The 23,780-nt window shown below is 36.8% G+C and overlaps 1 protein-coding gene across 13 annotated transcripts in view; it reads right to left on the bottom strand.

The window, feature by feature from the left end:
- c2cd5 (C2 calcium dependent domain containing 5) overlaps window positions 1-23,780 on the bottom strand; it is a 53,801-nt gene extending 30,021 nt beyond the window's left edge. For 4 of the 13 annotated variants that reach the window (XM_048168081.1, XM_048168082.1, XM_048168085.1 and 1 more), the window contains exons 1-11: window positions 23,497-23,778; window positions 22,191-22,292; window positions 21,969-22,055; window positions 21,716-21,887; window positions 20,079-20,174; window positions 19,763-19,918; window positions 17,768-17,972; window positions 12,175-12,329; window positions 8,709-8,909; window positions 6,832-6,920; window positions 5,745-5,853 (exon numbers count right to left, since the gene is read on the bottom strand). In XM_048168081.1, coding sequence (XP_048024038.1) covers window positions 5,745-5,853; window positions 6,832-6,920; window positions 8,709-8,909; window positions 12,175-12,329; window positions 17,768-17,972; window positions 19,763-19,918; window positions 20,079-20,174; window positions 21,716-21,887; window positions 21,969-22,055; window positions 22,191-22,280 — 1,360 coding nt within the window. In that variant the 5' untranslated portion in view covers window positions 22,281-22,292; window positions 23,497-23,778. Of the gene's footprint in view, window positions 1-5,744; window positions 5,854-6,831; window positions 6,921-8,708; window positions 8,910-12,174; window positions 12,330-12,993; window positions 13,168-17,767; window positions 17,973-19,762; window positions 19,919-20,078; window positions 20,175-21,715; window positions 21,888-21,968; window positions 22,056-22,190; window positions 22,293-23,496 lie in introns of all 13 variants that reach the window. The other 9 variants (XM_048168077.1, XM_048168079.1, XM_048168080.1 and 6 more) reach the window with 5 other exon arrangements.

Raw genomic sequence — 23,780 nt, 5'->3', positions numbered from 1 at the left:
TTCCCAGTTCCTGAGGTGAGAAAACGGCAAAAAGCGGCTACTTCCACCGTTAGAACTATGTAAAAGTTCCTCCAGTGCAAAAGCCCCTACTGATTGGCCGAACGCATGCCATACGAAACACCAGCACCCGCAATTTTTAAAAACCCTTGTGAACACACACTTTACATATACTTTCTTTACAAACCAACTCCACAAATGTGAAAAACAGTGATAGATGGACTGAAGTACAGGCACATTGTGTTCTTTTCTTAGCCTTGATGATATGTAGCATATAAGCGCATAACTTAAACGTCTAGTTCCTAAAAGTGAGTTCCTATAACTACCCATGGGCAAGCACCTAATGATATAAAATCTGGTGCAAAATGTGTCAAATCTGAAGGATTTTCAGAGACTCCTGTTCACCATTTCCTTTTACATAAAGCATGGACATTCAGATAAACTCTTTTGGTGTTCCTCAGAAGAAAGAAAATCATATGGTTTTGGAAAACATAAGGGTGAGAAAATAATGACAGCATTTAAGCATTATCATTGTAATATTTACTACTGAAAAATATTCAAAATGGAAAACTACATGATAATACCTGAACCTTATCATATGTATTCAATCATTAGATAAGTGCGTAACAGCTGAGCTGCCAGGAGCTGCGTATAAGTGTGTGTGTGTGTGTGTGTGTGTGTGTTTGTTTGTGTGTTTGTGTAAAGCAGGACTGAGGGTAGGGTAGTACCTGCATTGAAACTATTCCAGTCTAGCAGTTTGTATGATCTGGTGTTACCCAAGGCTGAGCCAAATCGCCACATTAGTAGATCGGTTAAAGGAGTGGAGAGAAAAAGAGAGAAAGAGAGAGAGAAAGAGAGTAGAAAAGAAAAAGAAAACCAAACACTAACTACAAACAAGAACACAACACTGGACAACACCACTCCACAGGAACTGCAAAGTCAGACAAGAGTTATCTGAGAGGGTGACCACGAGAACGAGAGCAAGAGAGAAGAGATGAACAGAGAGGAAGAATATAGAGGTTTAGGAGAGAAAATGAAGGGAAAAAGAGGTGAAGGAAGAAGAGGGAGAGAGAGAGAGAGAGAGAGAAGAGAGAGAGAGAGAGAGAGAGAGAAGCATGCAGCAGCACTACGTCAGAGGCTCTAAACCAGCACATCTACAATAAAAACTACATGAGCAGCTCCTTCAACAAAACCATGCTTTAATTAATGCACACACACACACACACACACACACACACACACACACACACACACACACACACACACACACACTCACACAGACTGTTAAATCTTCCATACACAGATGTAGCTGTAGATGCATTTCATTTGTATATTGTTAAATGAAAATTGTGTTTGCAGTCATCTATATGTTACATTAAGAAAATAAAACAACAGATACCCTCTGCACTCTAGAGCTTAATTTAAGTTTTCTGCATTTAATTACACTCCACTAACAAAATAACAGCTTCTCTATGCGGTACCTAATTTAGAAACACATCAGCATTTAAAATGTAAATTAGTAGTAATGGCTTAGCTTGGTTAGCTTGAAGCTTAAACGCATGCAAGTTTTAAACAAATGCAATCAGAGACCACTGCAATGGGCAGCTTCACAAAAGGTGACAAGAGTTATGGGTCAGAGTGTTAGGATGGGCAGGAAATGAGAATTAGAAATAGTATGCAATTAAAAAAAATTCATGGGTAGATTAAAAAAAAAAAAGAGACATAAGAATCATGCAACAGAGATGTAAAAATTCACTCTGACAAGAATTAAATTTTTTATGCAATGCAGCTTGAATTAACTAATTATTTTGGTCTTTATAATTATTTTTAAAAATATGTAGATGGAGGGTCTGTATGTGTGTGTGTGTGTGTGTGTGTGTGTGTGTGTGTGTGTGTGTGTGTGTGTGTGTGTGTGTGTATATATATATATATATATATATATATATATATATATATATATATATATATATATATATATATATATATATATAAAATTACTATTGAATATTTACATTTAATAATGCATTTTTAGCTTGATGCATTTTCACAAAGGATGCACTGGAGAAATCGAGTGAGCACAACAGCATTACAAACTCTCTGATGTCTATGGAAAGACATGGTGGTACAAATTCAAACAACTGTAAATTAAGATAGCATTTGCATTTTCTACAGCTGTGATTAAAGTCCCCATGAGAATGCAAAGAAGCTTGCCACAACCTTCCTTCAGAGATGGAAATTAAAATATTATAAAAAAACAATATTTGAAATTTTAAACTGCATCAATGCCAATATTTACATCCCCTATAAAGCGATGTTAGTACAGATTAGAAAGGGTATATGCAGGTTCACAAAAAGTAATTTTTTGTGCATGTGCTAATAGTGGAAAAAATGCAGTAGGCAAAAATAATGTTCAGGGGAGATGGATGTCTCAAAATCTTCTATAAGCAGAAGATTAACAGAACATCATCTGCTGGACAGGGCCTGAATTCCGGAGGGGAATTGCGGGTATTGCGCATAGTTTCACGCTTATAATGCACCAAATTTCAGCAAACATTTATTCACAACATTATCACACTTTGTCTAAGATCTCTTTGAATCCGCGCTTCTATGTGCATTGGATTATACGCAGTTGCTTCCGCATTTACACTCATTTTTTCATTACAACACATTTTTGCCTACCATTTCAACGAGTGCTGTCAGTATGGATTAAAATAAACTTTAATCTTCTTATGGTCAGGTAAATAACATTATGCCAAAAGTTACAGGACATTTTTCCTGACAGACTGCGGAACTGCAGGCTGTACAAGTCATTGTAGTTTACGTTTGAAAATAGGCTACATGCCGTCGGGTTGGGTCCGTCTTGGCCTCGGGTCGGGTTTTTCTTTTTAAAAAAAATATTTTTGTATGTAGGGCTTGAGTAAGAAATGATTCGGGTCCGGTACAGATTTTAGGACCCAGAGAAGACCTCTAGCACAGGGTTCTTTTTCACGGCTTATAGCGCTTAAACTGTTAAATACAAACAAAAATTATGTCAAAATGCCTGTTTTGGCGAGTATCCTTGTAAACAAAGTCGTTTATGTCTTAAGTGAACATAAAAAGAAAACGTGCATAATGCCTTGCAGTGCTTCCCACAGGTTTGAAATATACTTGCGGTGGTAGCCGGGCGAAAAATCCTCCTATTACCCACGGCACAAAAAAATGGTCTACTACATGTGACAAACAAACAATGTGTGATTTTTAACAGTATTTTTATTTATTGAAATTAATTTTAATTACATAACATATTACATTTAATTACATACTAATATTATTCATTATTATGCATTGTATTTATGCAAAATTACAGCATTTAAATGGTTCACCTTTTCCTATGTTCTCCTTGTTGTCATATAGTGTCTCTCTCAGTGAATGGGACACAGTTTTTACTAGTAAAATTTATAAAATGAATAATATATGTGCCAAATAATGTTCTTAGTCTTTTCTCCCTGTGGGGGAGACTACAATAATTTACTATGAATTAAATGGAAATCAAATTAAATACAATTTATAGTGTAACCAAAATACCAATAATGCCCAAAAGAAAGAGAAAAAAGCGTGTGACTTTTAATTATAAACAAGCCCGAAATACACAGGTACTCTTATTTTGAAATGTCTGTACTATTGCAGGCTGATCCTTCAGATTCTTACAATCATCTAAAACATTTTATATAAAGGCCATAAAGTAGACATTGTAATAATTCATCAACATGAGTTCATTAGCAATTGCTTGGCATAAATCTGCGCTTTTCATTGATTGAGAATCACTTTGAAGCAGTCTGAAGCTCTGTTGCGCGTTCTACACACAGGTTTTACAAGCTCGCGCAACAGAGCTTCAGACTGCTTCAAAGTGATTCTCAATCAATGAAAAGCCTCCTTGTGAATTTGCAACATGCAGCGCCCATTTGAATGTTGGCGGGAGTAAACAGTTCTGACGCACACATAACGAGCAGGTACGAAACGTCTAGTTAATCGATCGCGGATGGTTTCATTATGTTGCGCGGATATAAAAGTATAAAAGGATAAAAATAATAAAAGCAAAAATGTGTCTCCGAATATACATGGGCGACCCGCCCAAGTAAAGTCTATGTGTGGGAAGCACTGCCTTGGATCCATGCATTTGAGTGACAGCAAGTTAATAAACCTGCTGCTGTCAGTGTCATTAATGTTAATCAAACAGCAAAAGACAGAAAAATCACTCCCTGCTCTTGACTAAATAATGTTTCTAACATTTATTTTAAGGATTAATCTGTATTTAATTTTTACAGTGAAGACTATCCTATGTTATTTTACATTTGACTACTTTATTCAATTTCTGTAGTATTTCTGTACCTGAATACTACTGTTAGACCTACCTAAAAAAAACTTTGATTTGTATCTTTACTATTCTATTGTATTTGTGTAACTATTAACTGTCTGTAAAAAAAATCAAGCTTACTTGTGCTGTGTGTAAGCTACTGCATGAAAAAATTACTCTATTGTAAAAACACAAATACATAGAGTGAGCAAACATTTAGAATTTAGGTGAAATAATTGTGATTAAAAAACATTTTCTAAAAAATCCCTCCTTCCCCATAAGAGTCACCTAAGGTGGGAATTACCCACATTTTCCAAAACGAAATTCAGGCCCTGCTGGAGAGGACAAACATTAAGGCCAAGGAATGGGGCACATGCATGGGGTGATGCAGAACATATACCGTACAAGGAACTGGGAACTGAAACTGTAAATACAACAAAATCTCGCACATAACATGCGCAGTTCCAAACTGTCGCACGAACACACCTGCTGATTGGTCTGAGTTCTTACTAGGGCTGGGTACTGACACAAATTTCACAATTCAATTTCGATTCACAAGCTTGTGATTCAATTCTGATCTCGATTCGATTTCATTTTATTTTATATCAATTAATTTTATATCAATTCAATTGTATATATATTATATCTCAGATACAGTATATGTAAATTTTTCTCAAGGAAAAACTCTCTCAACTAACGCTGTAAACTATACAGGGAACCCCGTTAGTTGGTACAATAATATTAAGGTTAAAATTAATAACTACTGTTTCTATTTTTGAAAAATAAACATTTAAATGATGGCTGTTGTAACTTTTCATAACAGATTTATTTGAAGAAGAAAAATGTAAGAATAGATTAAATAAAAATATAATGAATACGTAATATAGTGTATATATTGTAACTGTATATATTTTAGCAGTATATATATATATATATATATATATATATATATATATATATATATATATATATATTTATTAGCTCCTGTCCAGAGTTATTTTTTCTAGCTGACTAACAAACTATGGACATTTAATGGCTTTCCTGAGGTAAATGCAACTTTAGAAAACTGTTTTACTGTTTGTTGTTTTATACAACTTTGTAACGAGGAAGAGTCAATCAGTTCACTCGCGCTCTGCACAGCCACTTCGCTTGAACTGAGACGGCTACGGCAATCTGTCGCGCCACCAAACCGATATTTATTGTTTGAATTTCATAATTAAATTGGATCGATTCTTGGGGAGTGAAGCATCAATATTGGTCAACAGATTAAAATCAAGAAATCGATATTCTCAACCCAGCCCTAGTCCTTACTACAGTAAAGTTTTGTTATTTGAAATTATGTTAATATATCATATATGTAGTGTGTTGCAGGTATTTGTTTATGTTTGTGCTTGTGTAATACGAGCCATCTTACCTGGGTTGTGGATTCGATCCAGAAGCTTTACTGAGCGTGCACTGACCACACCCCCCAAGTGAAGGAGAAATCCAGGAGGGAAGGAGGTCAACGTGAAGAAAGGGTATTCCTGAAACACACAGAATGGTGATGGAGGGGTCATACAGAACAGACCAAGGTGACCCACTGGCATTCTAGCAAATGTCATGAAGACAGGTGAACTTCTGTACTGAAATCTTCACACATAACTGAAGATTTTATGGTGCAGAAATGGAAACCTGTTGGGTCATGTGATTACATTGTCAATATTTAGCAATTGCAGCAACATTCATGCAGAGATTCAGACACTGTAGGCTCTTTTACTGGGTAACAACTCTGCATAATGCAATACATCAGGACTTTGAGTAGATGTAAGTGGTTTAAAAAGTGGTCCTCGGTTTACATGCTCATAAACGCATATGGAGGCCCTTATATTTACTTAACTTACCACTCAAATATTAAATATTCAAGTAGTCCTGATTAAAAGCCTGAACAAAATTGTTACCAGCACCTGTTTCTTTCTCATCCATATGAGTGTGAAGACACAGGCTAGAAGAACTCTGGCTATTCACTTAATCATAATTTCATTATTTCACAAGACATTTCACCCCAGGACAAAATCAGACAAAGATCACAGCAAAACTGTGACATACAGATAAACATGAGAGCTTCCTAGCACCTGTCAAAGGTTCTAGAACATTCTCCATGTAAATGGGTGCATAACCACATGACGCCCAAACCAATAGTCACAATACTGATGTGTCATTGGTTTGATAATGAAGTCAATAGGACAGTAGAAGTGATGCAGGTCTTCCAGTTCAAAGTTCTCAAACAGGGAGGAGTTTGGGAAACAAGATAAATAAAAGGATTCTACAACCAGAAACATTCGGCATGCCCTTTCCAGACATACCCCTGTCCTAACAAATGCTTCAGAGGATGATGAAACCCCCTGAAGTCCAGTGAGAGAGAGATAGAGTGGAGAAACATAATTCTCATAATCACCAGTCTTTTGTGCATAAACTTGATAGTGAATATGTAAACACATGTGAATATGTTGTCTTTGTCTTACTCTCTGCTCCAGTGCTGATTGGGTCTGTTGCCTAAGAAGAGCTTTAAGAGGCCCCGCCTCCTTCCCTGCACTGCCGCCACTTCCCATTCCTGTTGGTGGTGAAGAGAGAGAAATTCAGGGGAAATGAAAGATGACAAACGATACTTCACTTCTAAATAACCAAATAAACAATGTTAAAATAGCCCATGCACTCACATACATTCACCTCTTCTGTGTGCCTATGCCTGTGTTTACATGCAGAAGAATAATCTTATATTAATTAAAATTGCATGGCTTTACATATATATATTGGTTTCTAGTAATTAGTAATTCTAGTAATATTATTCTTGTTATATTATTAATATTCTATAATTCTTGTCATGTAAACAAATTTCTTTTTTTTTATATCTGCATATGTTTAAACAAAAGTACTTCCAGGCGCTACATGATACAGATCATTGTAAAGATCTGTAAACATATAAGATCTGTAAAGATATTTTTAACGAAAAGGAAATGTATATAAAAAGCCTCATGGTCTACATTTAGTTATTTTTATATTTGCTTTTGTGAACTGTTGTCAAAGTAGGTAAAGAACATACATACAGGAATATTCTAATAGCTGTGAAGCATATAAAGGCTGCACCAAAATACCTAAATAAATAATGCAAAATACATTAATATACCCTACCATACAAAAGTTTGGGGTCTATAAGATTTTTGAAAGAAGTCTTTTATGCTCACCAAGGCTGCATTAATTGGATCAAATACAGTAAAACAGTAATATGATGAATACTACTGTTTTCTATTGTAATATATTTTAAAAATGTTATTTACTTCTGTGATGCAAAGCTGAATTTTCAGTATCATTACTCCAGTCTTCAGTGTCACGTGATCCTTCAGAAATTCTAATTTGCTGATTTGGTGCTCAAGAAACATTTCTTATAATTATCAAAGTTGGAAAGAGTTGGCTCCTTAAAATGTTTGTGGAAAATGTAATACATTTTATTCCAAGATTTTATGATGAATAGAAAGTTCAAAAAAACACTTATTGGAAATAGAAATCTTTTGTAACATTAGAAATGCCTTTACTGTCACTTTAGAACAATTTAATGCATCCTTGCTCCATAAAAGTATTAATTTCCTTCAAAAAAAAAAAATAAAATAAAATAAAAAAATAAAAAATATCTTACTGACCCCAAACATTTGAACGGTGGTATCAGTCATTTGGTGCACATAGCCTTCATAGCCAGTAAGTGACTTTCTACACTCTATTAGGTAGAGAAGCGGTCTAATATAAAGACAATTAGATATGTTCACTTCTATTTTGAAAACACAAGGCAAACTTTGTATTCTAAAAATGTAATAATTATATATTTGTTGGATATACACTTAAAGTAATACAAATATGAAACCACACAAAACATCTAGAGACTCATTTAAGAAGTAACATTCATCACAATAACATTCAACTTCATCTGGTCATCATATTTGGACAGAATAAAACAATTAACAGACACATAAGCTCAGAGCCCAGGCACTAGGAAATGAGATTTTATGGAACCAGCCAATAAGAGATGACTGAGGGACGCTTTTCTTGTTTACACTTCCATTGGTGGAGAAATCTAACTTGCAGTCAGGCTGAAAAAACATGCAAGTGGGGTTTTGTTAAATCAGAGTGCTCAAAATACATTAAACCACAATGCTCTATCATAAGCACAGTGCATTTGCCGAAATATGTATGTGGGCAAATGAGGAAAAAAACATTTGTTAGTACGATTTATGCAGAGACGGGCTTGATATTCTGCCAGAGGGTAGCACAGGGGTTGGTGTGGTCACACTGGATGCAATCACTGCATCAAGAGTCAAAGGTCATTGGGACAGCAGTTGGTGTGTCCTACCAGAGGCCGCCAGCAGCAGTTCCTCACTGAAAGACACGCTCTTTCGAAGCATGGCTGTGTCTGATTGGCTGACATGGAGAGGGGGAGGAGTTGTACTCCTGGAGGCCATCCTTGGCCGAAAGTGACGGGGCAGATGGGCAGAGGGGAGGGGAGATGATTCAGACTCAAGGGCAGGAGAACTGGGACACAGAAATATCCTCGCTGACAGAGAAAGAATTAGAGAGAAGGACAGTTTGGGGATGAAAGGTATGAAGACATTCACATGAGAAAAAAGTAAGAGGGGTGGGTGACTGAAATGTAAACAGAAAGAGGAACCCAGAAAGACAGGGATGCAAACTGATGAGAGGTAATAAAAAGGTCAGAAAGTCACAAGTTTCCAAGGGTTTTATTTCCAGCAAGTTATTTTTTTTAAAGGTATGCACTGTATAAAGTTCATCCAAAAAACTTGAAACTTCTGTCAGGACTTTGACTTAACTCTGTGAATTATCATAATTCAGTTTGCTCTTCATACAAAGCTGTCTTATCACTTGAAGAGACTCTGATTAGTCATATGGACTACAAAAATTATGCTTTTATGTTTTTTTTTTAATGCCGATTTTTTTTTAGCTTGACAGACATGGTCACTATAGACCCCTTAATCGCCTACGTCACTGTGACGTCACCGCTCTAGCTGGAGGCAAAACATAAATAAGAACTCATAGCAGGCGCGCTAAAAGTTTGAGGTTTTGACTTTAAAATGTCATCTTGTTGTGTTTTTGGCTGCCAGAATAGAAGGAACAGGACTTTTGGTTCAAAACTAAAGTTTTACCAGATCCCGGCAGACATTCCTTCACAGAAATCAAAAAAATAATTGTGGTTGAATGCAATACGGCGTATAGACTGGACGGAGACGATCATAAATAATATTCGTGTTTGCAGTGCACACTTCATATCACGTAAAATAATCGATGCATATGTAATGGTGTGTTGGTTTTATCTAGTACAAATCAGCAAGTTTCTGTTTTATAGGTGAAAAGTCGCCAACTTTCAGCGCACTAGCTAGCTTAAATGTTAAACAAACATACAGCGATAGATGTGTGTGCCATCCTTTGAATGGTCTCTTAAAATAATCTACATTGCTAGCCATAATCATAGTTAGCCCAGCGTTAGGTTACATAAGACAATAAGCCTTGACAAAATTCCCCGAACCACCCGAAAGTAATTCAAATGTTGTCTAGGAAATATCCAAAACTTAAGTTAAATGTACAAAAATAGCTGTCACGGTCCCGCAGAGTCAGTGACTGTACATATTCGGACAGTTCTGAACCTTCTTCTGCATCTATGTTTAATAAATCCCTCCTAAAACATGCTAGCTTACGCTTGTCAACATTGAGTCCAGTGTCTCTTTTTGCCTCCAGCTAAGCCCCGCCCACCAGGAAACGTTGCAATGTTTACAAACTTTTAAGGGGTCTATAAACTAATGTTGTATGGAAACAGAACGACATGAGGGTGAGAAAATAACATTTTCATATTTGGGTGAATAATACCTCTAAAGTGGGATTTTCAAACCTTTTCAAACCATTTTATTTAAAAATGTAGAAAACAGTTCTACAGTTTAGGTAAATTTGCTTCAAAAAGAGTTTCTTGCATTTCAAATGAAAACACTAAAAGACTAGGACACAGCAACGTTTCATAAATTACAATGTTTTTTAATGTAAACGATATGAAGGATGAACAACAGAGGGGAGAGAAAAGGATGAAGATAAAATCATTTAAAAAAAATGAAGAGTATCAGTTTTATAAATGATACCGTGACCTTTTGTTTTTTGTGCACATTAATACGTTATTGTTTGCTTAGGCTGGCCACATTTTAAGCCCTATTTTTAGCTCAATTTGCACCCCCGATTGTGGATTCAAGGCTTGTCGCAAACTATTTTTTTCTCTATTGTGTGGTGTCATTATGATTAACTGATCTCGATCGAGACAGAGCATCCCCGATCTCAAATCGTAAATATCAAACATGACTCTTGATCGGGCTGCCTCTGACGTGATAACCAGCCAATGAGAGTGAGCAAGCATAACCTACCGGATGTTGCATGCTTCTTTAGCTGAAACTTGGCAGCCACAAACATGCCAGGAAAGGGGAGTATTGAGAAAGAAGATCACTCATATTCTTTTTTTCTACTTTGTTTTTCACTGTAAAGCAGAATGCGTGGCAGGACAGCCTGATGACAATGTTAATTGTCCTCCATTTGTTTTTCTTCTCAAGTCACATTTGATCTAATCTCCATGAGATCTCGTCTCACTGTGAAATTGCTCCTACAATCAACAGGTGTGTGGTCTCGCAATCCAGTCAAATTATCTAGTGTGTGCATTCAGAGGATTTTAATGCTAAAAATCAGTTGAACCTTTCATTATGTTTGTGGTCTCCCACAGTTTTAAAATCAGTTAAGATTTTAGAATCGTCTAGTGTGTCCAAGGCTTTATTAGTGCAAAATTAGTGCTGAAAGAATTTAAATCATCATGTTTTGTAATTTAGGGTGTCTACAAGGAAAAGCCGCACCTTATCTTTTGCTTTTCAAAGAGTGTCTTAAGTTGTGAAACCTTCAGAAAAACACTCAGCACATTTACGCAGACTATCTGTGCTAGCAATGCTGTAGTCGAGCACACGATGACCCAATCAAAAGCAAAAACTAGCATTTTCATACCAGTACAGTTAAATATCAACCTTATATCTACTTTACAAAATACCTCTTCAGAGGCTTCATGTTAAAGGGACAGATCATCCAAAAGATAAAATTCTGTCATCATTTACTCACCTTCATGTTATTGTCAACTGACTTACTATCTTCTGCAGAACACAAGAGAAGATATTATAAAGAATATTGGGAACCAAACAACATTAAACCCCATTGACTTCCATAGAATGGACAAAAAAAACTTTTCTCAAAATATATTTTTCTGCGTTACACAGAGAAATGAAAGTCATAAGGGTGAGTAAATAATGACAGAACATTCATTTTTGGGTGACCTATCCATTTAAAAAATTAACCTTACTGTAAAAATATAAGCTCCTTGGTTCAGCATGAAACAAATAATAAGTGACCTATTTTGTATAACAAACTGAGGATTTAGCATAAAGGTGAGTAGTTTGCATCCCTGGAAAGATAATAAAAGAATAAAGTAGACAAAATTATAATTTCATAAAATTCCAAATGCACAAAATCCGAGATCACAGCCTTGAATCAAATAAAAATCAACATATCACACATGCAGATAAAGTAATAATGGAGGGAAAACACAAAAAACATAAATTAAATAAACACAAAACTAGACCAAAATATACAAAGACACTGTGCCCTACACCCTCTGCCTCTAGGCCTTGATACTGGGGTCAGTGCATTGATATTGATTAAAATGAAGGCTCGTGGAGAGAGAGAGAGTGTCTGGCAGAGTGCCTGAGGTCAGGTGGGGACGGGTATCTTACCGGTTTTGGGGGTTAGGCTGAGCTCGGTGTCAGAGGAGGAGGACTGGCGACTGTAGGACTTGGAGGGGGAGAAGGAGGAGAAGGTTTGTGCTCTCAGAGGGGTGGGGGGTCCCGAGGACAACGGGACGCCTGGGGCCTCCTCCCCAAAACCTGGCCTGTCAGAGCAAGGAGTAACACACACACCATCAACACACACGGACTCACAGGGTCATACATGAGGACTGTGCCCGTGTGCGCGTGTTTGAGCGTGTGCATGTGTGTGTGTTTGTGTGAAGAAGGACTGAGGTAGAGAAAGAAAGGAGGAAAAGTGTTGACTGCTTGCTGCTGAAAGGGTAGAGCACGTGAGGATGTCAGGAAGAGAGAGGAAAGCACGTGATTTTGTGGGCATGGAAAGCAAAAATAAAATGGAGAAAAATCCAACACTGTGAAAACTGAAAAAGAGGCAGAATGCAAATGAGATGAACAAGAAGCGTGTTTCAGCCAACCAAAGCACAACGCTTTGATAACAAGGGTCGACTACTGCCTTTACAAGGCCAAAATGTAAAATTCAACAACCCTGCCTGAGAATAAAGGTACACACGCACAACTTAAAAACACAGAAGCTAAACCCACACCTCTGATTGGATATACTCCGTAAGTGACAGCTGAATGCAGCTCACTGATTGGTCAGAGGCGTTTTAAAGCTGTAAACGAGGTTGCTTTGGCAGCTGAAGGGAGGGGGTCTGGTGATGTCGTAGCTGTCTGCCAATGAAGAACAAGGGGTGGTGAGAGGTCCGTGGTGGGGTCGTGACGGGGTCATGGGGGTCGTGGGGTACCTGCCTACACTGCCTGGCTCTGGGGGCTTCTGAGCTCCTGTGTCTGGGTTTCATACCGGCGAACAGCAGTGTCGGCACAGAAACGGAGAAGCCCTGAGAAAGACGACTGCTCGCACTGTGAACTGGACTGCTGTGTGTGGAACGACATCCGAGAGTGGAAGGAGCAGCCTGCGGAGAGCTACACACACATTCACGCATATTTCATACATTAAACACACACACGCACCACTGTGTACTGTACAATCACAGAGAACGTGGAACGTGGACATAACATTGACATAACACAAACATGCGCGCGCACACATAGGGGTGGGAGGAAAAAATAAATCTATTCTCTGGATATTTCAGTGCTTTCCCTTAAATAAAAAATAAAAATGCTCTACGAAGGCATCATTTATGCCAATTACAATGCAGTATAAATTCAATACACAAAACTCAACTACGGACAGACATTTGCTTTCAAATGCTCACATGCGCTTTCTTTGTGTTAATTCTGAAGGGTGCAAAATTAGAGGATTAGTTCACTTCAGAATTAAAATTTCCTGATAATTTACTCACCCCCATGTCATCCGAGATGTCTTACTTTTTCAGTCAAAAAGAAATGAAGTTTTTTGAGGAAAACACTCCAGGATTTTTCTCCATATAGTGGACTTCACAGGTTGAAGGTCCAAATTGCAGTTTCACTGCAGCTTCAAAAGGCTGTACATGATCCCAGTCAAGGAATAAGGGTCTTATCTATCGAAACGATCGATCATTTTCTAAAAAAAAAATATATATTTATATACTTTTTAACCACAAATGCTCGTCTTGCACTTGCTCTGAGATGCGCCACGCATTACGCAATCATGTTGGAAAGGTTACACGTGACGTAGGCGAAAGTACTGCGGTACTCTCATTTTCTCCTCCAACTTCAAAATTGTCCGACATCGTTGTTTTACCTTTTTTTGTAAAGGTCGTTTGGCTTAGTCTTTGCAGGTTCACTTTGTATAAACTGAATCTGCATTTCCACCTACTTCACACATGACCTTTCCAATGTAATAACGTAATGCATGGTGCATAGCAGAGCTAGTGCAAAACGAGCATTTATGGTTAAAAAAAAATCTAAATTTTTATTTTCTTTTTTTAGAAAATGGCCGATCGTTTCACTAGATAAGACCCTTATTCCTCAGCTGGGATCGTGTAGAGAGAAGAAAGAAAGACATAAACATCTTGGATGACATGGAGGTGAGTAAATTATCAGGAAATTTTTATTCGGAAGTCAATTATTCCTTTAATGTAAACATTTGACAGGTTAAAATAGATCTGTGTATTGGTGTGGATGCAGCCTATTAGACCTGCCGCTGTCTATGATGTCATCAGTACTAAATCAAAAGAAAAGAAAAGAAAAGAAAAGAAAAAATCCCTCAGTGCCCTTGTCTGAAAAACTTTCAGATATTTAAAACACTCTCAGTTATTGAAAACACTTTTTGTTTATTGCTTGTATTGTTTCTTTGTTGCCTTTTATTATTTTATATTTGCTTTTGACACTATTTTTAGAATAGATATATATTTCGACACTATTTAGATGGTTAATAATTATTAACATCCAATTAATTTCTAAATATTTTAAGTAGTACTTATAATTACATTTAGTGAAAACACACAAATTCATTTGATATTCAAAGTTGGTAAACTCAATTAATAATAATAATAAAAAAAATCATTTTAGAATTGGATCATGATTACCCAAAATTGGAATTGGATAGGATTGTGATGTGCTTAAAAGATTCCCACCCCTACGCACACACCCAAAGCAGACCGCTTCAAAAACCAACAGGTAGAAAAGTCCATATTGGCTGTAGTATGTTTTCTTAAAAACCTAGTGAGCTGACTACCTAGACAGCACAAAAAAATGCTGTCTAGTTAGGCAGGTCACTGCAGTTCAAACATTCTTAGCTCCTTAGAGAGCAAGGGAAAAGACAACACAAACACAAAACACAACGGACACAAGGCAGCACTCCGGATGCAAACCACGGCTAGTTCTGAAACGCACAACTGTACAGCGTTTAACCTTTAAGCCATCTAACACAAACACATGCTAGTGCACTAGTGCAGGAGAGATGCAGCATGCAGGAGAACGTCAGAAGAAAAAGACAGCGAGAGCAAGAGGGAGATAGAGGACATGCAGGGAGAACAAGATTGTGGTGTGTTTGTGTGTTGAGAATGCATTTTTTGTAGAAATTATAAAACAGCAGCTCATGAAACAAACACACACACACCCTCATACTCATTTATAAATATATAAACAGAAAACAGTGCGCAATTGTGCAGCATTTTCTTTTTCATGTTGCAATAATACCTGTTTAATAAAACCAAAGGAACGTTAGAACATCTGAATAAATTATTTTAATAATAATAAATTGCTGTGGATAAAAATGTCTGCTAAATAAATAGATGCAAATGTAAATTACAATACACTAATGTTCAAAGGTTTGGGGTCAGTAAGATTTTTTTAAGGAATTAAAGGCACAATATATAGTTTTTTGCCACTAGAGGTCACTTATTCAAAACAAAGGAGTAGATTGATGATGCCTTGATTTCGCGGAATCATGGGAAGTGTTTTCTTCACATCCAAAGCCGGTGGAAAAGAATCCGACAGGGCTCGGGCAGAAATCATATTAATGGATGAGCTAATGTATTAAAGATTAACATTACTGTATTATGAAGCAGGGTGCGGCTAAAAGGCCGCTGGAGCGATTGCTAATGAGAGAGGAGCACAACACGCTTCTCAAGAGAAGTGGAGCTTTTATTATGCCGCAGTCACCGCTTCCGCTTCTTCCAGTCCAGCATATGTGGGGTAAACGCCATGCTGTTTTATCATATAAGATACATTTGTGTGTTCAAAGTTGTTATAATGCTATTCTGTGCGTTTGCTAGGTCTCTACAATGAGACACTTGTTGCACACTGCAGTAAGCTAGATCAATTTTAGGCATGGTAAAACATGGTATTCGTGGTAAATCAAGAAAATTGCTTATTTCCATGGATTTAAACATTCTTAGAAACATCTGGGATAATGTAAGTACACAAGTCAACAAAATATATAACACTGTGCTAGTGGTTTTCCAAAAATCTTACATATTGTGCCTTTAATAGTTTTATTCAGCAAGGATATATAATATTGATCAACAAAAATTCTATTTCAAATAAATGCTGATCTTTTGAAGCACAACTGTTTTCAACAGTTTTCTTGAGCAGCAAATCAGATATTAGAATGATTTCTCAAGGATCATGCGACACTGAAGTCATGATGCTGAAAATTCAGCTTTGCATCATAGGAAAATTACATTTTAAATATGTATTAAAATAGAAAAAAATGTCATTTTAAATTGTAATAATATTTCACAATATTAAAGGTGCCCAAGAATGCTTTTTCACAAGATGTAATATAAGTCTAAGGTGTCCCCTGAATGTGTCTGTGAAGTTTCAGCTCAAAATACCCCATAGATTTTTTTTTAAAAAAATTTTAACTGCCTATTTTGGGGCATCATTAACTATGCACTGATTTTTCAGCGCGCCGCCCCTTTCATTCGCGTGCTCCCTGCCACACGAGCTCTCGATTATATTACAGCACATTTACAAAGTTCACACAGCTAATATAACCCTCAAATGGATCTTTACAAGATGTTCGTCATGCATGCTGTATGCATGCTTCGAATTATGTGAGTAAAGTATTTATTTTGATGTTTACATTTGATTCTGAATGAGTTTGAGGCTGTGCTCCGTGGCTAACGGCTAATGCTACACTGTTGGAGAGATTTATAAAGAATGAAGTTGTGTTTATGAATCATACAGACTGCAAGTGTTTAAAAATGAAAATAGCGATGGCTCTCTTGTCTCCGTGAATTCAGTAAGAAACGATGGTAACTTTAACCTCATTTAACAGTACATTAGCAATATGCTAACAAAACATTTAGAAAGACAATTTACAAATATCACTAAAAATATCATGCTATCATGGATCATGTCAGTTATTATTGCTCCATCTGCCATTTTCGCTGTTGTTCTTGCTTGCTTACCTAGTCTGTTGATTCACCTGTGCAGATCCAGACGTTACTGGCTGCCCTTGTCTAATGCCTTTCATAATGTTGGGAACATGGGCTGGCATATGCAAATATTGGGGCATACACCCCGACTGTTACGTAACAGTCAGTGTTATGTTGAGATCCGCGTGTTTTCCGGAAGTCTTTCAAACAAATGAGATTTACATAAGAAAGAGAAAGCAATGGAGTTTGAAACTCAATGTATGTCTTTTCCATGTATTGAACTCTTGTTATTCAACTATGCCAAGGTAAATTCAAATTTTGAATCTAGGGCACCTTTAATGTTTTCATTGTATTTATTATGTTTTATTTTTTGATCAAATAAATGCAGCGTTGGTAAGCATAACATACTTCTTTCAAGAATCTTAAAGACCCCAAAGTTTTGAAGGGTAGTGTACAGTGAGTGAAAATTCACTGAAAACAAACAGCCTCTATTTTTATTAAAGTGTAAAATATTAACCCATGTACAACACTTTCATTTCTAATCCAAAATTCAATTCTTGATCCATTTTTAGTTTAAAAGAAATCTAATGTACTGCAGATGAACTGAGATAGTTGTAAGAAAAGCAAAACAACAACAATTTCCAATCTCTTTAAAAAAAATAATGCAAGACTTAATGCTGACATGCACAGACGCAAAAACAGTGCATTTTATCCTTGAGGTGGTTTGTGTGAGAGAGAGAGAGAGAGACACTTACTCTTTCATGTCTTTTGAAGGAGAGGAGTTGCTGGGGAGTGTGGCTGTGGCAGGGAGTGTGCTGATTTTCTCAAGTGTGCAGGCTGTCCCGATGGCACGAACCACAAGGCCTGATTCCCCTTCCAGATCAAAACACTGTAGGTACCCAACCACCGCATTCCCTCCCATCTCCAGCACCTTCAGTCCAATCTTCCTCTGCAATTCACCTACAACAGAAACATATGCATTTACACTCACCACATGAACCAATGAGTCGGCGTTCTGATGTAAAACCAGGAAGCACTGAACATAAACAGTGTATGAGAATGACACAGAAGAGAAGATATTGTTAAATAAAGTGGTTACTTTTGTTTTGTTTTTGCGCACATAAAGTATTCTCGTCGTTTCATAACATTAAAGGGTTAGCTCACCCAAAAATGAAAATTATGTCATTAATGACTCACCCTCATGTCGTTCCAAACCCGTAAGACCTCTGTTCATCTTCGGAACACAGTTTAAGATATTTTAGATTTAGTCCGAGAGCTTTCTGTCCCTCCATTGAAAATGTATGTACGGTATACTGTCCATGTCCAGAAAGGTAATAAAAACATCATCAAAGTAGTCCATGTGACATCAGTGGGTTAGTTAGAAGTTTTTGAAGCATCGAAAATACATTTTGGTCCAAAAATAACAAAAACTACGACTTTATTCAGCATTGTATTCTCTTCCGTGTCTGTTGTCAATCCGGGTTCACGATTCCGCAGTGACGCTGCTGACGTAAGGCGCTGATGACGTGTTATCCTGTGCGCCCAAGCTTCGTTTACAGTCTGAGGGAGACGCACGCTGTATTCAAGCTATTCTACATTGTTTGTATTTTGGTATTGCAATATTTTTTAAAATGGTGCGTAAGTGTGCATGTCGCGGATATCCTAATCGCCACAAACAACAACGTAAAAGTGCATTACCAACGCCGACAGATAAAAGGATTCAATGGAATCAATTCAATGGAAAGGATTCCGGAAGAGAATACTACGGAACAGAGGTCTTACGGGTGTGGAACGACATGAGGGTGAGTCATTAATGACAAAGTTTTCATTTTTGGGTGAACTAACCCTTTAAGGTTGAAACACTGCAGTTACATTGACTTTTTTAACAATGTCTTTAGAACCTTTCTGGACCTTGAAAGTGTTGGTTAAATTGCTGTCTATGGACGAGTCATATACCTCACGGAATTCATCAAAAATATCTTCATTTGTGTTCTGATGATGAACAAAAGGTGGAACGACATGGTCAGGGTGAGTAATTAATGACAGAATTTTCATTTTTGGGTGAATTTAAAAATAGTGTTAAAATATTGTCTTATTCTCGTGAATCCAATATTGTGTATCCTCTCGTCTTGTGAGCTAAGTGTATCATCAACAGAATTATAAATAAGGTTATAAATAATATAAATAAGTTTAGAATTATTGGACTCCATTTCTAATCCGCTCCGTCTATTTGACCAGCACTTGTTCACTGAAGTCTGTGAAGTTAAACTTTGACTCGCTTGCTGTCAGGATAATCCTTTACATGAATGGAAATACTTTGTAACATTTACAACTGTAAGAAGTAAGCTCTGCATCTCAAATGCATTAAACAACACAGACATGTAACAGAAGAACAAGCCACATTGGTTTATGATTTAGTTTGAAGCACTTAATATAAAGCAAGTCTCATGTTTAAGACTTGGACTTGAATTGTGCACTTATCCAGCAGCAGTGTCCTTCTTTATTTTTCAGATGTGTTCGCAAAGGATACTGTTACATCCTGTGGGGGAAACTCGTTGCACACACAGAGAGGTTCCACACATGCAGAGGTTAAAACAACAATGTATTCATTCAGTGCACATGAGTACCATATTTTAGTATGAATGTGTATACCATTACACCCCTACCAGCAATATATGCAAACTAATGGAACAATTCATATCTCTTACATATATCTTTGTCTCTCTTGAACACAGTTTGTGTATAAGTACCTGACATGAGAAAGATGAGTCTCTGTCGGGCCTCGTTGGATGCACGAGGGGTTCTGATACGGTCGATCCACTGGTACTCTGGATCCTCATTCACCACAAGCTCTTCCACAAAGCCATGAATCATAATGGCCCGGTAACATCGGGGAATGGAGGTTGCTGAAGAAAAAGGGAATGTGAGTGAAAATTCTCAGAGAAAGATGAAAATAAAGAGAGAAAAGTGAGCAAAGCAGAGTAGGTAGTGGAGGAAGAAAGTTGTCAGATGAAATAAAGTAAAGATGTACAGGAGGCAATGGAAGCAGATGATCTAGATACTTACTACAGAAGAATTTAACCCCACATGAAGACTGTCTGAAGCGGTTCAGGTCGTTGAAGAGATCCACCTTCACCAGCACATTAATTTCCCCTCTTATACCTGAACACAAGCATGTCATTACAACAAAACAATTCAGAATCAGAACTCTTCAATATTACTGACTAAAGGTGTTTCCAGACCTGTAGATTGCTTACTTTGTTCTGAAACAGGGATTAAAATTGTTAAAATGTTTTATTTTCTTCTTGGTTTGGCTCACTTTCACAAGGAAACATTTCTAAACTGACCAAAATTTGCTAGCTAATACAAGTCACATGCAAGTAACCTGTCCTCTTATTGGTCAGCGTGCAAATTTCAACCCACGATTCATTCTAAGGCAGGAGTGGGGAACGTTGATCCTGGAGGGCCATTGTCATGCAGAGTTTAGCTCCAACCCTGAAAAAAAAAAAATTCACCTGCCTGTAACTTTAGTAATCCTGAAAACCTTGATTAGCTTCAGGTGTGCTAGGGTTGGAGCTGAACTCTGCAGGACAGTGACCCTCCAGGATCAACGTTCCCCACTCCTGTTCTAAGGCAGTGGTTCTCAAACTTTTTAGCATGGAGTACCCCCTGAAGGGATTCCCATCCTTCTGCATACCCCCTCTCTTCCACTTCGACTGCAGTCACACCTTTTCCATTAAGGGACAATATTTCCCCCCTAAATTGATTTTTCCAGTGCATATTTTTATGTTTATGAATAACTTTATAAAATAAATAATGTTTTAAATAAAAAATGTTTAATAGAGAAATATGCAATGATGGAAAAACGAAGTGATACTTTTAAATATTAAACTAAAGCTGCCAGTAGGTGGCAGCAAGTCACTGTTTTTATGAGTGAGTCATCGAGTCATTCATTCAGTAACGAAGCAAGTGGCTGCGAATGAATCATTGAATCGTTGACTCTCACGATTCGTTCAAAGCCGCATTCGTGTGTTGTAGTTCTGCTCTGGTTTTCGTTAGAAATATTTTTTCGTTGCAAAATAGAGTAAATACTGACAGTACTGTGTTTAAAATGTACGTTTTGTTTTTTGACCTGTTGTATAATAAAGCACGTTTGCAGTCATGTGGATATTTGTGTACAAGTCTTCCTCGTTATCAACATTAAATACAAGAACTCACACAAGGTGTTTTTGTATCGAAGAAAGTTTGAGTCTTAAATTGATATAAATCCTCTATCTGTGTCTATTTTTGTTCTTCATGCAAGCGCTAAATCCCCACTTTTACAAAAGTGCATTGTCGAGAACGGCAGTAATTTAGCGCGATTTAAGGCAGCAGATTCGGCACGTAATCTATCATATGCATGCTGCTTGTGTGGATACAAAACATGAGGTAATTTGATTAAATGTAATGGATTTACGGCATTTTGCCAGTTAGAAATACGTGCTCGGTTTTAATATTATTTTAAGGTATGGTAGAGTTGAATTAACTACTCCGCATTTTGTTCGCGTACCCCCTTTTGTCACCTCACGTACCCCAGTTTGAGAAACACTGTTATAAGGCATTAATGAAACGAACATTCATTTAGACAACCTCTGACTTTTTTGTTTTTTGTTTTCAAATAAGCCAGGTGTGAAAAACCCCTACATTTGCTTATGAATACACACCATGTATAGTGTCATAAATGGGGAGCCAGCCAGAGATGACAGTAGCAGCTTCACTGCAGAGTAACGGATCAATGTCAATGTAAACCTTTCCAATAGCATCATTAGCGCTGTATGTGTCATGGTCAAGAACAGTTATCTGCAATGGCTCATCCTGTAAATCTTCATCATCCACCTGAAGGTAAAACAAAGATAAACATAGGAATAAACTCCATAAAAATCCAAACTATAGCAAGACAAAGGAGGAAGACCTTACCTCGAATTTGAACCACTCAGAATTCCACTGAGGATTCAGGGACTTGGGGTATACATCCGTTTTAAATGTTGTGTTTCCAAACTTCACCTGTGGAACGAAAATTTATAAATACTGATCTACGATATAAAAAGGGCTTTTCCTCAAATTGAGCTGGCTACTTAGGCCACTTTTTTTATCTAATTTGCAGAGCAGACTTCATTAACAGACTGGTGATCAACTGACCTCCACGAAGGCATCTGTGAGATCGCTGGCACGGTCCATGACAGGCAGGTGCCGCCCTGCAACTATCTTCGCCTTTAACTTCCCAGGCATTATTCCTCTTGTTATTTGAACACACATAAACACAAACACACTGATTACACTGGATCAAGGCTAAACAGAAAAAACAGATCCTAAGCAACGTGACCCAGATACATCCCTACTTGAAACAGGTGACCACAACAGGTGCTTTTGACAGATTAGAGGACAGACAGAAGAGACAGGGACTACTGATGCAGATATACTCTCAAATGAAAAAAGCCATTGTGTATATATACACATCTATATATATCTATATATATATATATATATATATATATATATATATATATATATATATATATATATATATATGCGATCAGCTTGGTGAAATTAAAAATACATCTTAGTGTCTGTGACAGACGGTGTTTACAGAGCATGACTGATGATCCAAAATAGCCTAAGTTGACTATTAAAAAGAAAAACATCAATACACAAATAAAATATATTGTTTAAATTATTATTGCCTTTAGTTATTATTTTGGAATGAATGTAGAAATGCTTAAAACACTAACTTGTGGAGATTGACTTGGTTTTGATAAATAGAACATGACATTGTTAATGTAAAATTACAAAATAGAATTGTATTTGGTTTCTTTTTTTCGTTTTTGATGTATTGTAAAGTAATGTTCATTTAACAAGGAAGATGTGCCAACGTTAAGAGTAATGCATGAATTTACATTGATTCATAACAAATAAAAAATGTGCCTCCTTATTTCAGAACACCACTGCACGCCACTGATTATTTATATATTTATATATTTTTATATTATTTATTTATTTATATATATTATTTTTTATTTTATTTTTTATATGCATGTACCTTGTTCATGTAAAAACGCAGCAACATTAGCCATGTAAACATGATCTTTTCATAATTTTGAGAAAATAATTAAATTATACAGCTAATTAATATATGTAGGTTACATTTCTGGTTTTACCTCACGGTTAGCAGATTGAACCTCATGAACTTTAATGTTTTTACAAAATCATTAGACGTAAAATAAGAACCCCAAAACATTTTAAGGAAATCATAAATCGATAATAATTCTTATACAAAATATGCATAGCTCTGTATGGTTCAGGCAGTCAGCAAAGCGTAGCTGCATTCACATTGTCAATATAACACAGCAGTACCATATTAGAAACAAAAGCATGTTTCTACAATGATATGCGGACAAACAACTCAGATAAATGATATTATTTTAGTGTTTTGATGCTGTCAGCTCACCAGAGTTTCACCTTAGCGGTTCAATCTGACATTAAAGTCTCTCCACCGATCCTCGCACCGATTGAAACGCTTCTTCTATCATGATTAGCTCTCAGGAAGGTGCAGCGTCGATCCTGTGATGCATTTTGGTCGCTATCATATCAAAATGTTGATGTTTATACGGCTAATTTCAAAAATAAAATCGTCTGTCAGATGCAACGGATTGCGCAGAATCAGGCGCATCGCTCACGCACACGCAGGTGGGAGGGGCAGGCAACTCAAAGCATATCCGGGTCACGGACATT

The sequence above is a fragment of the Megalobrama amblycephala genome, linkage group LG19, assembly GCF_018812025.1.
Source record: "Megalobrama amblycephala isolate DHTTF-2021 linkage group LG19, ASM1881202v1, whole genome shotgun sequence".
NCBI classification, from domain to species: Eukaryota; Metazoa; Chordata; class Actinopteri; order Cypriniformes; family Xenocyprididae; genus Megalobrama; species Megalobrama amblycephala.
Note: the sequence above shows the minus strand (reverse complement) of the source record. Positions and strands in the feature narration are given on the sequence as shown.